This window comes from Pseudophryne corroboree, chromosome 6, assembly GCF_028390025.1.
Source record: "Pseudophryne corroboree isolate aPseCor3 chromosome 6, aPseCor3.hap2, whole genome shotgun sequence".
Taxonomy (NCBI): Eukaryota; Metazoa; Chordata; class Amphibia; order Anura; family Myobatrachidae; genus Pseudophryne; species Pseudophryne corroboree.
The window spans coordinates 492,800,358-492,813,957 of record NC_086449.1 but is presented as its reverse complement, the minus strand read 5'-3'; the positions used below and the strand labels follow the sequence as shown (position 1 = coordinate 492,813,957).

The following is a 13,600-nucleotide window of genomic DNA, read 5'->3' as shown; positions in this document are numbered from 1 at the left end:
GGCGGATGGAAAATCGCGAATTTGCTGTCTAAAAGCACTGCAGGCGAATTTCCAAACTTGAATTGAATATGCTGGAGGCGAATTGCAGCATCTGTACCATTGCAGAAAAGGCGAATTCGGAAAAAGGCGAATTGAGAAAAGGCGAATTTTGACGGGCCGTTTTTTTGCGAAAAATGACTGCACTGCATAGGCGAATTTTTTTTTGGAGGCGAAAACGGCCCGGAATTCGCCTTTTTTGCCGATTCGCCCGCTATTGCATATACCCCATAGACTTTTCTGTTTGCATTAATTCACATAATACTCTCTCTTGCAGCTTGTGTAAGTGATCATATTAAGACAGATAAAAAACAATACTAGTAAACCTATATTTAATCCATAACAAACGTGTTTGAAATTAATGTATGCAATATTTTCTTATTGATTTTGTTGATACACTCTGGGGGTGGGGGGTATTCCTTTGTTCCTGATATTTTTTTTGCACAAAAAAAGGGGGTATTATTGCAATTTTTACTGATGTTTTTGCTTCAGGCTATTCAATTACACCCCTATTTTTCGTGTGAAACATACCCTATTTTTATTGAAAAACACATAGGATTTGGGATTAGTTCCCGGGATAAGTTGGTTATCGCTTCAGGCATGTGAAACAAATCCATGATAACTTACGACATCAGGGACAATTGATTATCCCTGGGGGGCTCAGTTAGCAAATTGAATTTCGGCCTAGTTATGTTAATAGCAGACCTGTTGCCAAAGTGTCATGATTTTAAATTAACATATGTTTGAAAAAAAAAATTGCCTTTTCCTGAGACACCTGGAAACCAGTTTGCTCTTTCTGATGATGTTTCACCATAAGATCTGTTGCCATACTAGCTCCCCAACTCCTCTATGAAAATGCTCCTGACTGGTTTAGAGTGCTGTTCTACAGCAAGGGGCAGCACTGACAGAACTGGTTTGCATTGTAGTGACAACTAATCTGACATTTCTGTGGAGTGGAAACATTTCTATGTTTAAATTAATTCACAGGTTCTCAAACTCAGTCCTCGGGAACCCACACAGTGCATGTTTTGCAGGTCTCCTCACAGAATCACAAGTGAAATAATTAGCTCCATCTGTGGACCTTGTAAAATGTCTCAGAGAGTAATTAATAAACCTGTGCACCTGCTGGGTTACCTGCAAAATATGCACTGTGTGGGGTCTTCAGGACTGAGTTTGAGAACCTGTGACTTAGTTCATAATTAAGTAAAAGAAAAACTACAGTATACTTCTGGTAAACGCCCCCCCCCCCCCCCCACATGAGCGGATCTAGGCATGAGCAAGCCGTGGGGTGCCCGGGGTGCTGCGGCCTGCGGGCACGGTCACCCTGCAGGTGCCCGCCACCCACCTGCATCCCGCAGTCCCCGGCTGCAGCAGGCGCCGTGGGCTGTGTGGGCGCCCGCTGCAGCCGGCGCCATTGTCAGACGCTATTAACGTCATAATTGACCTCTAGTGTCTGTGTGGCACTGCTATGAGAGAGCCGTCATGACGTCTCTCCCATAGAGAGGATCAGGCGGCCAGAGACGTAGCAGCAGTGGCAGCAGCGGTTGGGAAGCAGGAGCGGGGCTGGTGAATATTGTTTTTTTCTTCTTTTGTAAGCGGCGCCACTAGGAGGCACATCTACAGGGAGCAAAGCTACAGGGAGCACAACTACTGGGGGCAAATCTAATCTACTAGGGGCAAAAATTAAATTTTCCCTTTCTACTGTGGTTGTTTTATTTTTATACAATGTTTTTACATATGGCTTCTATTGATATTTTATATGCTCAATTCTATTTATATGTAGTGAAAGTGATAATGTTCCCAATTTTCTGTAACCTTCTTAACTAGTGTTCAAGCACATGTGCAGGTGGTTTTGAGCGCCGTGTTGTGGTGTGTCAGGATGGTGAAGGAAGGATTAGTCATTTTTGTGATGAAGCAACCAGACCTGATGAATCTAGACATTGTAATTCTGGACCTTGTCCTCGCTGGAATTATGGAAGCTGGGGAGAGGTAAGTTATAACTTTACTTACAGTGAATACTGTCCTAGATAAAATCCAGATGTACAGATGTGTCCTCTTACATCTTTGCTCCGTGCGCTACAAGTCGCATTATACATAACACTTGAAGGCTATGTGACTTGGTAGCGCTGAACACCTTTTTTGCATTTTAATCCTGCATCCTTGTTGCAAAGTAATGCAATTGGACTCATGAGCAGCTACTGCTGATTAAAATGATATGTAGCATGCCTATATTCTGTGTGTGTTTTCCTGGAAATCCTTGTATCATGGCATTTCGGATGCAGATATGGCAGCAATTACACACAGAGTATAGGCATGCTACATATAATTTTAATCAGCAGGATTTGAATGTGCATCCTATTGCATTACTTTGTGACTAACATGCATTTTCATGGGAAGAAATGCAAAAAAGATGCTCAGCGTTACCGAGTCCTGCCACGGCATGACGCAGCTTGAAAGGCTGTTTAGCGTGACTGCATCAAGGATGCAAGAGGACACATCTGTATATTTCCCTTTTTTGCCATTAAGAATTGCAATCCAGTAGACTACTTTTTCCTGGATAGACTTATTTTGACATTAGTGTGCATTTTTAGAATAGTTGATGATCCAACTAGGGAAACTAAATGCCTGTGTGTTCATATATGGCATTCAAATTGAAGCAAGTGTTTATATCTATGGGCAGAGAAAAGTTATTGTCAACACTTCAGAAGTATCTTCCTGTATCCACATACCTACAAGTATTACATTTTATTATATATTTTATCTAAGAATATTTCTCTTGATTTCAGTAATTTTCTATTACATTCAGAGCCTGGAATGGTAAAACTATACTGTATCATGTATTTTTCTGCCAAGTTCTCACCAGGTTGGTTGTTGAAAACTGGGCACTCTTGATGGGTATGGGCAAAGCCAAGGGAAGCCTGGAGAAAAGAGCACTTCTTACTTAACTTACTTAACTTACTTAACTTAACTTACTTACTTCTTATGTTCACCCAATTGTGCACATCTCTGTGGCTAGAACATACCCAGCTGTGTGCTTGGTCTCATAGCTGTCATTTCTGTCGCTACACACTTGTACAAGGCCTTTCCCTGGTACAAAGGATTTGTCCTAAACCAGGTGTAATTACTTGAATGAAGAATCCTCCATGGCCTGCAATTTGGTCGATACTGCATCTCTAAACTTTGCGTACACTCTGCCACCTATTTATGCCCCTTCAGCCAGAAATGGAGATAATTCTACTTCACCTCTAGTTGTGTATTCTCAGCTCCTGAACATGTGCAGTGCAAAAACATGCAAGATACAGTATGTGTGTTCAACTCTCGTGTGTGTTTTTTATGTATTTGTTTTTTTAAAACTCAGAATTCTGTCTTTAAATTACAGTGTACAAAGACATGTGCAGGTGGAATGAGAACAAGATTGGTGCTATGCCAGCTGACAAATGGACAAGTTTTGGATGATCAAAACTGTGAAATCCTTGATAAGCCACCAAATGTGTCACAGTGTAACACACAAGCATGCCCTGCTGATGCTTCATGGCATCCAGGACCATGGAAATCGGTACGATAGCATATTTACATTATTTCTATGGAACGTTTTATGCACAACTTGCAAACAGATAACTGGTGTACAGTAAGATTATTTAAAGCAAGTATATTTATTATAAATAATATATTCATACTTTGGGGCATTCCTATGTAAAAAAATATATGTATATATAGCTACATGGACTTGTTTCAGAACCATTCAGCACTTGTAAATGTTAATGTTAGTTTAATTTAAATGACAATATAGTTAATGTTTAGGCTGAAGGGTTAAAATACTGTGATTTATTTTAAATCTATGACCTTGTTTGAAGATTATTAATTAGCAATTATGTAGGAAAGGAAACAGTAATTGTGTATAATAAATCTAGTGCAGTACATTTGTATATTTACATACTACACAGTTCTTTACACACAATTTATCACACTTAGTGGGGTATCCTATTAGCCACAGTAATTTTTCGCTCAGAAATAACAGGATTTTATTGCGATTTTTTTGCATGATTGTCATTATTGGGCTATGCAATTATAGATCATTTTTTCCATGCGAGAAATCACTTATTTTTGCATGGAAACACATAGGATCAGTGAAAAGCCACTGACCTATGTTTTTCCACTGCCGCAATCGCAGGAAATATGGTTACTTATCGGGTACTTGGTTTTGCCTGTCTGAGGTGGGCGAAACCAAATCCCCAAGAAGTGCTGGCATCGGGGCTAATAGGATAGCACCAGGTGTGTCAGTTAGCAACATAAATCACTGCAGGGTATAGAAAGAAGACAGTTTCCAGAACATATTACATTCTCCATAAGTATATAGATATCATTTATACAAAGCCATATGCAGAACAATTTAGAAAAAGCAACAACTGTTAGTTTTCAAAGAGTCAATTTATTACTATTGTCTGATACTGATTAGAATACTGGCTGGCAGTGGTAAGAAGATACTTAAACGCTTCACTGGCCAGTTTCCTGTGACATTCTGTCAGTTTATTGGTATAGTTTCTGCAGTTCTGCTTTTATCAAACATAAATTAGGATTTATTAGGTGTCTTTTTATACCAAATTGGAAAATTACCACTCTAATGTCAGATTAACAACTCCTTCTTAATATGTGGTTCAATAAATAAGGTAGCAAGCCCCTCTTCTTTGTGTTTATCAACTCGTACATACAGATGTGATTATTCGTGCCCACGTGTGACCTATTTGCGGGAGTGTATGTACCCATGCAATCCTATGGATCGTGGGTGCATGCGCAGAATACCCGCAAGCAAGCTAGTCATGGCAAATGATTTGCATTTGCCGCAGCTAGAAGTAAAGATGAGGAAGGACATATCTGTTTACATTTAGTATAATCAATAGTATGGCCTTGGTACAGATTATGGGGGTCATTCCGAGTTGTTCGCTCGCAAGTGAATTTTAGCAGATTTGCTCATGCTAAGCCGCCGCCTACTGGGAGTGAATCTTAGCATCTTAAAATTGCGAACGATGTATTCGCAATATTGTGATTACACACCTCGTAGCAGTTTCTGAGTAGCTTCAGACTTACTCGGCATCTGCGATCATTTCACTGCTTGTCGTTCCTGGTTTGACGTCACAAACACACCCAGCGTTCGCCCAGACACTCCCCCGTTTCTCCAGCCACTCCTGCGTTTTTTCCGGAAACGGTAGCGTTTTTTCCCACACGCCCATAAAACGGCCTGTTTCCGCCCAGTAACACCCATTTCCTGTCAATCACATTACGATCGCCAGAACGATGAAAATGCCGTGAGTAAAATTCCTAAGTGCATAGCAAATTTACTTGGCGCAGTCGCAGTGCGGACATTGCGCATGCGCATTAAGCGGAAAATCGCTGCGATGCGAAGATTTTTACCGAGCGAACAACTCGGAATGACCCCCTATGTTTCCACATTGTCTCCATACTTGTCTAAGCATTTGTTCCAAGGGTACACAAGGCATCTATCCTGGCATAGAAGCCATTTTCTCATGTACAACGTTGTGCTCTATACCCACTGAGATGATCAGTTTATCAGCAGTATTACTAATGTGAATGCATCTGTCCTCCTGAATCAGACCTTCAGTGTGGCGCAAACTGTCATCTGTGGTGGTTGTGCTTGGACGGCCGAATTGATGCTCATCATGAACGTCTGTTCTGCCATTATTAACGACAGTGCACCAAACCCAAATCTCTTTCTGTGAAATGACGTTATCACCATATACCTCAAAAGGCTGGTGATCAATTTCAGCTGCTGATGTGCCCTTTAAATGCAGAAACCTAATCACACTGCGCATATCAATGTCTGACCATGTTTCTGCCAGCCTCGCCATCTTACAACTGATGTGAGGTGCAGTCCAATGGCCATGAAGGAAACCAGTGGTCTACCTGCTCTGGCCTGGTGGGAAATTAGAATGAAATAGAGAACATTATACACAAGAGAGGTCTTGTTACCTTAATTATTGAACCACCCTTGTATATTTACTATTATCTCTATATTTTACAAGAGAAAAACTCATACCGAATCTCAAGTGAGCACTGTACTGAAAGACTGAACTTGGGCTTCTAGTTGCAGATTAAAAAATAAAAATAATTTACTTTTTTTTTTTCAAAGTGTCATTTGTTTAACAAAGAATAGTGCCTAATTTTAGTTAAAGAATTTATTTTTTTATCTCTTACTGTCCCTTTATCGCCTTCCTGAGATGCCAGTTTATTAGAGGACAGCGGCACCTTGTACTACTGCTGTTTTTGTGAAATAGGCACTGGCAGAATTCCCGTACAAGGCAATACTTACCAATAACCGCCACCATAGGAAAACAGAATATTTTCAAAGGTGAAAAGGCTTGATAAGTGCCCCCCTAATTTGATAGCTGCAGCTTACAAATAAGAAAAATGTTTCATAAAATGTAAAGTTATTAGTAAGGACATGTAAATACCTGTATACAAAAGTTTTAGAACTGAAGAGACATGAAATCTGCACCAGACTTCACAAGTCCTATTGTAGTCCTATTTTAGGGCTATTTCAGCCATGGGAACTTCTCATAGCTGTTATGGAATTGAGACTGTGCGAGACATAGTGTATATTGATGGATGGGACCACATGTCTTTCCATATTGAGTACTTGAGCTAAAATTGAATAAGCTATTTTAATTTCAGTGGTAAAAAAATACTGTATATTCAACTTTATCAAATATTAAATGGGTGCTAATTAGGTTTGCAAACCAAATTAAGCTACATTGCTCCAAGACAACTTTTTTTGCAGTCCCAGAGCGAGAACTTTATTTTTCTATTGTATTATCTTGTATTATTGTTTTATACGCCTGTAACGTTTACGTCTTTTCTGTTTAACCTATAACTGAATAAATATGAGCAACCCTTTCCAATAAAAGCAAGTAAAATGGGTATTTTTTAAGATTATAACAAATCTAGAAATAGTATTTATTAACTCTTAAATTTAAAGTGACCATGGGTACCTTCTCCTGGTAAGGATGTCTGCTGCTGCATGTGAATGTCTCTGTGTACTACAATACATAAACTGTAATCTTTTCTGGCAAAAGCTTTGGGCTGATCATCATCCAGTTGCGCTCCTCTTAAGGCTATTTCCCCTTTTGCAGTACTGTAAATGCAGGTGCTTGCTTATCATTTTGTGCTAGCTGGAGGCAAGACGACTCTGATTCACGCTGAGTTTCTCAGTTTAAATGTCCATGTTCTTTTCCACTTAAGTTTTTGTCAATAATAAGACTATTACCTTGAAATGTAATTTCTCTGTAGGTTTTATTTAGAAATTTGTTTTATTGTCCAGCCAGGATGTTCTGGTTCAGCTTAGAGCAACCCTAGAAATTGCAATAACACAAAGGCTGAATGTGAAAATCAGATTTACTTACCATTGCACCCCTTTGCCAGCAGTAAGTGTGAGTGTAGTCCTGATTTTATATATGGGATTACTGCTTGTTTAGCTATACATTTACTGAGCAATTAGGTGTAGTTTAGATTTTTTGTTATGACTCTTACAGGACATGGAAACAAAGGTAAATTAATAAGATTTGGTTATTGCTTCTCTTTTTACTTTAACAATTACTACTCCCTAGAAAACTGTTCAAAGACATACGCAGTGGGGAAGATTCATCAAACCTTTTCCAAAGTAAATATAGAGGTGTTGCCCGGAGCAATCAATGTGATTTCTAGCTATTATCTTCTAGAATCTACTACATAAATTATGGATAGAATCTTATTGGACGCTATTGACAACAGCTCCTCTTTTTATGTTTGCCAAATCTCCACCAATGTTTTAATGAAACAAATCTAATCATTAGTAATAAAAGATAGTGATCTCCCCACAAGCTTGCATTTTCTGATGTAAAGCTGACAATATCATAGTTTTAAAAGGATGTTTTGGTTATTAAATATGCACTTAAATTACAGGTTAATGTGTTTGTATTAAAAAAAAAAAATGATTTCTGAAGAAATTGTTTTCCATAATTCCCCTTAAACTTTTAGGGGGGATTCATTTAGCAGCTATAGGCAAGTAATGTCAATATGTTACAGATTTTTTGTTGCAATTTACAGAAATATGTTTTTTTAATCCATTTTAAGGCATAGCATTTTATACACACCTGATTGTGAATAGAAGACATAAAAGTTTATATTTAATATGCCTTGGTTTGCCGAAGCTACCACACTTACAGTAACCCCAAACTCGCTGATTTTTGTTCGCAGCTGCGTACAAAATTCTGCAATTCCAGGGCTAGATCACGCCATAAATTGCGATGCAGTTGCACCTAATAAGAGTCAACACCTAACATTTTTTTTGTTAAGAAATATGCCAGGTCTGTTGGAGGTTCTCTTATTACTATTACTTTCTAGAGTGTATGCTTCAATTTTGAATTTGCTTAAGTTGTTTTGTCTGTTAATTTCACAATAGGGAAGAAGTCCTTGTCCGTACTCATAAATATATTATCACTATAATCATAGATGGAGAAGGAACCTCATGTTCTCCACTTTTGTATTTTAAAAAACAGGTGGTGCTATCAATAATAATATAAGATTACTAATTGTATATAAGAGTCACGAGAGGGAAGAAATTGTCTTATTGTGATGAATGTATCTATTAAAGTCACAGTGTATGACTTAAAATATTGGTCCTATGTAGTCTATAAGTAAAATAAAAGTCTTCTATCTGTCCCGATCTTGGAAATATAGGCCTGATACGTAGGGCTTAAAAGCGGCTGACCTTTACCCAACAGTTGGCAGGACAGAGTTTATATACATTCTTCATAAGTATCGGGGGTGATGTGGGGGGGGGACATATTCTTATATTGCTTCTTTTGCTGTGTTTTAAGCAATTCAGTTAAAAATAAAAAGATGTGCAAAGAATTCTTCTGTGCCCAAGGTTTACAGCTTCTTTTTGTAAATCTTCAAGTAGCAAATGTTTGGGAAAATGTTCTCACCAACAAGGTCCTCTTAAATTTGTATATTCGTGGGAAAAGATGCCATTCTGTGAATTTATTCCACATTAGACAGGGGCTGATGCAGTGCTATTTACCACATAATGATCAGCTATTAAATACAGATGTGTCCACTTACATCTAGCCTCCCTGCATTTTAAACAGCCTCTCTAGACACGCCATGCCGTGGCTTAACTCGTTTTACATGCAACTTTTTCCATTAAAAAGAGTATATTCGCAAAACGATGTGGACAAGGATGCACAAGCTACGTATGCTGATTAAAATGATATGCTGCATATAATTTTATTCAGCAGGGTCTGCTTGTGCATCCTATTCTCATAGCGATGCGAATACGATACATTTTCGGCAAAAAAAAGACACCCGACGCTAACGGACCTGTCAGCTCACACATGCCAAGTATCTCCAGCTACGATGCGAATTGAGGCAAGATGTGTGACAACACATCTGTATATGCACCTTAAAACAGTGCCTTCCATTTAATAATATTTATATGCATTTCCTAATCGGTACATAAATGGATAAAGATTAGATATTGCTAATTTTCCACCAAAACAATAATAAGGCTGGGAAAGATCTCAGAGCCAGGTTCAGACCTCGTGGGGCCCTATGCAAGAATTAGACCTTCCTCAATCCATCCATACCACTTTTTCTACTTATCCTGTGCACATATGATAAATGCTAATTTCTATACACCGGTAACACCAATATAACACCTGATACAAACTTTATCCCTGTTCACAGCTTAAACTGATATCACATACAGTAGGTGACCACTATGCAGAATTTACTCCAATATCACACATTTGATACCAGAGCCATAAATAGGGGTGTGCAAGCAATGCCTGCTCCCAGGGTCAGGGCCTCAGAAATGGCGCCTTTGCTGCATTAATAAAGGACATAATAATATCAAATTGTTTTTTTTATTCTTTATCCTAAAACTATACTTATCTCAATTTGCTAAGAAAGTAACTCTTTATATAAATTTTAATAAAATAAAATTCACCTTTTAAAAAGGATTTTTATGCACTAATTTCTTTTATCCACAGCATTTACAAAAATATATTAAACAAGTGAGTGCAGATAATATTCCAGTGTGAACACCATTTAAAATACATAAACCACTTTCAGTGTAGTTTTATATTAATGTAAGAGTTTATATATTGTACTACACCAATATTTATTTGTCACAACTGAGGGCCTGAGCTGACGGGAGGCAGCCTCAGTTGTAGGGGCTGAGATGTACCGGAACCTGGGAGGTTGTATCAGACCCCTGGACATGTAAGTAACATGAATAATAACTGCCCGAAGGCGTGACCACGACAACTTGGATAAAAGTCAATGTTGTTTATTATGACAACTCCGCAACACAGCAGCAGTAAAAGAAAACGTAAAAGTCAGCAAAGAATAAATACAGTTCCTGGGTACTACAGGATGGCAGGAGCCACAGGGCACTGGTAGTGTGAGATAGTTCTTATGATCTTCTAGATGGAAAGTCCTTACCAGGCCCGACTGTAGCAATGGAGATAACCCAGGATTGTGCCAGCTGGTGTTCCAGGAAAAGCTGGGTTGCTGAAGATAAAACGGCTGCTGTGGATACTGGCTGGAACCAGACTGTTGTTAGCACGGAGTGGATACTGGCTGGAACCAGTTAAATAATAAATGAACTTGGGAGCGATGAAATATGAACTGAAATGTAGAACTTGAGAGCGGAGAAATAATAATACCGGTGGAGAGTGGTAAAGTGTAGAAAGGACACCGGCCCTTTAAGAGAAGCTGTACTCTGCTGGAAGCTGAGCTGGAAGCAGGTAATGTTGTAGCTGGAAACAGATGAATCCACAATGGATTGGAGAGTCAGGCTACACCGCAGGTGGAATGCTGGTGCGGGTCTCTATGGTGGAAGTCTTGAGACAGGAGCTGGAACCTGGAAGACAATCACAGGAGAGAGACAAACAGGAACTAGGTTTGACAACCAAAGCACTGACGCCTTCCTTGCTCAGGCACAGTGTATTTATACCTGCAGCAAGGAAGGGATTGGCTAGGCAATTATGCAGATTATCAATACTGAGAACAGATTGGTGGAAATGATCAGCTGACAGAATCCAAGATGGCTGCGCCCATGCAGACACTTGGAGGGAAGTTTGGTTTGTAATCCATGTGGTAATGAAAACAGTAATGGCGGCGCCGGCCACCGGGGACAGGAGGCGCCAGGCTGACAGATGCACATCCAACCACGCGGACACAGCGGAGGCCGCGGCTGACGTAATCGCCACTCAGACACTCTGCATGCAGAAGTTGAGGGACGGCGGCGGAGGCCGCGGGAGACGCCATGCCAGGTGTAATATGGCGTTTACTGTGACAGCGTCCCAGAGTGACAGGAGAGGATACAGGAATGTACACATCAGGATAACAGATGGGATCCGGTCCTGGAGCGCTGAGCCAGCCTTAGGAGGCATCTGATGGGTAAGAAATGGCGTCCAGATACCCGGATCGTGACAGCACCCCCCCCTTTAGGAGTGGCCCCAGGACACTTCTTTGGCTTTTGAGGAAACTTGGAATGGAATCTCCGGACCAAGGCAGGAGCATGGACATCAGAAGCATTGGTCCATGAACGTTCCTCAGGACCATAACCCTTCCAGTCAATAAGATATTGTAGTTGACCGTAACGGTGACGTGAGTCCAGGATCTTGGCCACTTCATACTCAACGCCTCGTTGAGTTTGGACTTTCGGAGTTGGAGGAAGTGAGGAATGAAACCGATTCAAGATCAGCGGTTTCAACAGGGAAACATGGAATGTCCTGGGTATTTTTAAGAAGGGAGGCAACTGGAGTCTGTAAGCAACAGGATTGATGACTTGTTCAATCTTGAAAGGACCGATATAGCGAGGTGCAAACTTCATACTGGGAACTCTTAACCTCAAATTCTTCGTGGATAACCATACCCGATCACCCACCTTGAGAGCAGGAACTGCTCGACGCTTCTTATCCGCAAACTTCTTGTACCTGAACGATGCCTTGAGCAGAGCTGATCGTACGCTCTTCCAGATATTGGCAAACTGATGCAAGGTGATATCCACTGCGGGAACAGAAGTTGCTGGAAGCGGTTGGAACTCAGGGACTTTAGGGTGGAATCCAAAGTTAGTGAAGAATGGTGTTGAAGCAGATGAAGAATGATACTGGTTGTTATGACAGAACTCGGCCCAGGGAAGTAATTGAACCCAGTCATCTTGAGAGGAGGACACATAGATGCGGAGGAAGGCCTCCAAGTCCTGATTCACCCTCTCGGTTTGACCATTGGTCTGAGGATGGTAAGCCGTGGAAAACTTTAGCTTGACTTGGAGGACTTGACATAAACTTCGCCAGAATTTGGCTGTGAATTGAACTCCTCGATCTGAGATAATTTCTTCAGGAAGACCGTGGAGTCGGAAGATCTCTTGTATGAATACTTGAGCCAACTTGGAAGCTGACGGAAGACCGGTGAGAGGAATGAAGTGTGCCATCTTGGTGAACCGGTCAACTACCACCCAGATGGTATTGAACTTGTTGCACATGGGTAAATCTGTAATAAAATCCATCGACAAATGGGTCCAAGGTCGACGGGGAACAGATAGTGGAACCAGTTGCCCCGCAGGCGACTGGCGGGATACCTTATGTTGAGCACACTTTGGGCAAGATGCAATAAACTCCAAGACGTCCTTTTTCAGAGTTGGCCACCAATAGGACCTAGAGATAAACTCCAGGGTTTTTTGGATACCTGTATGTCCGGCAAAACGGGAAGCATGGGCCCAATGCATGAGCTTCTTCCTTAGCATCGGTTTCACAAAACTTATCCCTGATGGGGGCGTAGAGTCCATCCCTACCGTGGAGAATGCCAACGGATTTATAATAGGATGCTTGTCTGAAGACTCTGACTCATTTTCTTGCTCCCATGAGCGGGAAAGGGCATCAGCCTTGCGATTCTGAGAGCCCGGACAGAACTGGAGTTTAAAGTCGAACCTGGAAAAGAAAAGTGCCCATCTGGCCTGACGAGGGTTAAGACATTGTGCGCCTTTCAGATATAAAAGGTTCTTGTGGTCTGTAAGTATGGTGATTGAATGAGAAGTTCCCTCCAACAGATACCTCCACTCTTCTAGAGCGAGCTTGATGGCTAGCAACTCCTGGTCGCCAATGGCATAGTTGCGCTCAGCTGGGGAGAACTTCCGGGAGAAGAAACTGCAAGGGTGTAAATGGCCATCTTTAGCCCTCTGAGATAACACCGCTCCTACTCCAACGGAGGAGGCATCCACCTCTAAGATGAAAGGAGAGTCGATGTCAGGCTGTTTCAGAACAGGCGCAGAGATGAACCTTTGTTTTAAAAGATGAAATGCTTGCATGGCTTCTTCAGACCACTTGGACGGGTTAGCACCCTTCTTAGTGAAAGCAGTAATAGGCGCCACAATGGTGGAAAAGTCTCGTATAAACTTTCGGTAATAGTTGGCGAACCCTAAGAACCTCTGGACCCCTTTGAGGGTTAAGGGTACCGGACAATTTTGGATTGCTTGTAGTTTCTCAGGATCCATCTCTAGTCCGGA

General features: G+C 40.9%; 1 protein-coding gene across 2 annotated transcripts in view; it reads left to right on the top strand.

The window, feature by feature from the left end:
* Positions 1–13,600, top strand: part of ADAMTS20 (ADAM metallopeptidase with thrombospondin type 1 motif 20) — a 406,022-nt gene that overhangs the window by 280,634 nt on the left and 111,788 nt on the right. For both annotated transcript variants that reach the window (XM_063927338.1, XM_063927339.1), the window contains exons 27-28: positions 1,864–2,025; positions 3,416–3,592. In XM_063927338.1, coding sequence (XP_063783408.1) covers positions 1,864–2,025; positions 3,416–3,592 — 339 coding nt within the window. The remainder of the gene's footprint in view (positions 1–1,863; positions 2,026–3,415; positions 3,593–13,600) is intronic.